Below are 1696 nucleotides of genomic sequence, written 5' to 3' on the forward strand. Positions count from 1 at the left end.
GAGAAACCGAAACGACTAGCTACTGAAACAGTGCTGTTTATTTAAACAACAGGTATATAGGATTGACGGTGATAAATACACTGTCTGCAAAGCACGTGCAAATGAGGGTATACAAAACACGCGACAAGGTTATAAACGATACAGCCTGGCTATAAATGTAGGAAAGAGAGTCTCTAGAGAGATTTCTAAGTTTCCCGAGGAAGCACTCGGTATGATCTAAGTCTTACCCACAGGCGTCCCTACGGGGGGGCAGAGAGGCTCAGCCCGGCAACTGATCCCAGAAGTCAGCGATGGAATTCTTCGCGATGGTGTCTTCCCTGGGTATCCCCCCTCTCTCGGGCTATTTTTATACTATTTGTTATCTTCGAGGTGGAGTTTGAGTGACTTTAGTCATACATACTTTTATTATGGTTGGTGTAAAATTCTCTCGCTTCACAATTAAAGGTAGAGTTTACGAGAAATTTAGGGCGCAGACTCAAGAAGGAGTGGTCGCACCTTGGAGGCGGGTAGCCTTCGGGATGGACGTGTGTTTTGGTATTATAATGACATTATAATGAGCAAAGTTCGCACAAAGGACAGCATTTCATCAAAATGTGACAAAACGCTGGCTCCGAGTATCGAGCGGGCAGCTAATTGGCAGCTTATCTGTATCATGGTATCATCCCATCCCAATCCCACGAGGAGTCTCTCCCCCAGCGCACAAGAAAGCTGAAGTGTTTGAAGCAGACGTTTTGTGGACGTGCTATTCCTCCCCTTCCTCCTCTCCCTCCTCTTCCACAGAATCCACCCCCAGCTCCTCATAATCCTTCTCCAGGGCAGCCATGTCCTCCCGGGCCTCTGAGAACTCCCCCTCCTCCATGCCCTCCCCCACGTACCAGTGCACGAACACCCGCTTGGCACACATCACGTCAAATTTCTGGTCCAGGAGGGCCCAGGCCTCGGCAATGCCCCTGGTGTTGCTCAGCACACACACAGCGCGCTGCACGTTGGCCAGGTCCCCCCCGGGCACCACCATGGGCGGCTGGTAGTTGATGCCCACCTTGAAACCTGTGGGGCACCAGTCCACAAACTGGATGCTACGCTTGCTTTTGATGGTGGATGTTCTTCTTATGGGTGTAAAACGTCTCTTTACATCCTTATGGATGTAAAACATCTCTTTAAACAACTGCGCCTCCATCAGCGTCCAAATATCCGAGCCTAGGAATTAACCAGCGACACGCAAACTATTAGAATAGGCATCCCCCACCTCCAAAAGCCCCGGAAAGGGGTTAAAACTGCTCTTTTCCCTCACCCCAAAAGAACACTGTTAACACTCAGTTCAATCAGAGCAAAGGGAACGGCGGGAGCTGTTCTCCTCGTTTACCTGTGTAATGATAATCAGCCAGGGGATGGGATTCGGGTCTCCGAGGCAGCCCAGCATGCAGCATCTCCACTGCCTCCTGCGAGATTTAATAGGGAAAAAAGACGTAAATTCCTCTGGAGGAGGAGCAAAAAGGGAAATTCTCGCTCCTCGTGGCGATGCAGCAGATGCCAAGGGGTGTTAAGTCCCTTCTTCGAAGAAGAGGGAGCAAAGCGGACCCGCTCGGGGCTTATCGAGGGCAGACCTCGGGTTTTATCTAATATCCCTTCATTCAGGAGTAATTCTATTCTCCAAATCGTCCCAGAATCAAACCAAACTCTTCGTGATGCACCAGGA

The 1696-nt window shown here is 50.1% G+C and overlaps 1 protein-coding gene across 1 annotated transcript; it reads right to left on the reverse strand.

Annotated features, from left to right (window-relative positions):
- Nucleotides 1-349: 349 nt before the first annotated feature.
- LOC128903420 (tubulin alpha chain-like) lies at nt 350-1177 on the reverse strand. Its single transcript, XM_054187430.1, has one exon. The coding sequence runs from the start codon at nt 1175-1177 to the stop codon at nt 743-745; it is 435 nt and encodes a 144-aa protein (XP_054043405.1). The 3' UTR covers nt 350-742.
- Nucleotides 1178-1696: the final 519 nt, after the last annotated feature.

The sequence above is a fragment of the Rissa tridactyla genome, unplaced genomic scaffold (genome assembly GCF_028500815.1).
Source record: "Rissa tridactyla isolate bRisTri1 unplaced genomic scaffold, bRisTri1.patW.cur.20221130 scaffold_33, whole genome shotgun sequence".
In the NCBI taxonomy this organism is placed as follows: Eukaryota; Metazoa; Chordata; class Aves; order Charadriiformes; family Laridae; genus Rissa; species Rissa tridactyla.

Excerpts from the sequence above, each read along its gene's own strand:
- LOC128903420 (XM_054187430.1), bottom strand. The coding sequence starts at position 1,177 with ATGGAGGCGCAGTTGTTTAAAGAGATGTTTTACATCCATAAGGATGTA.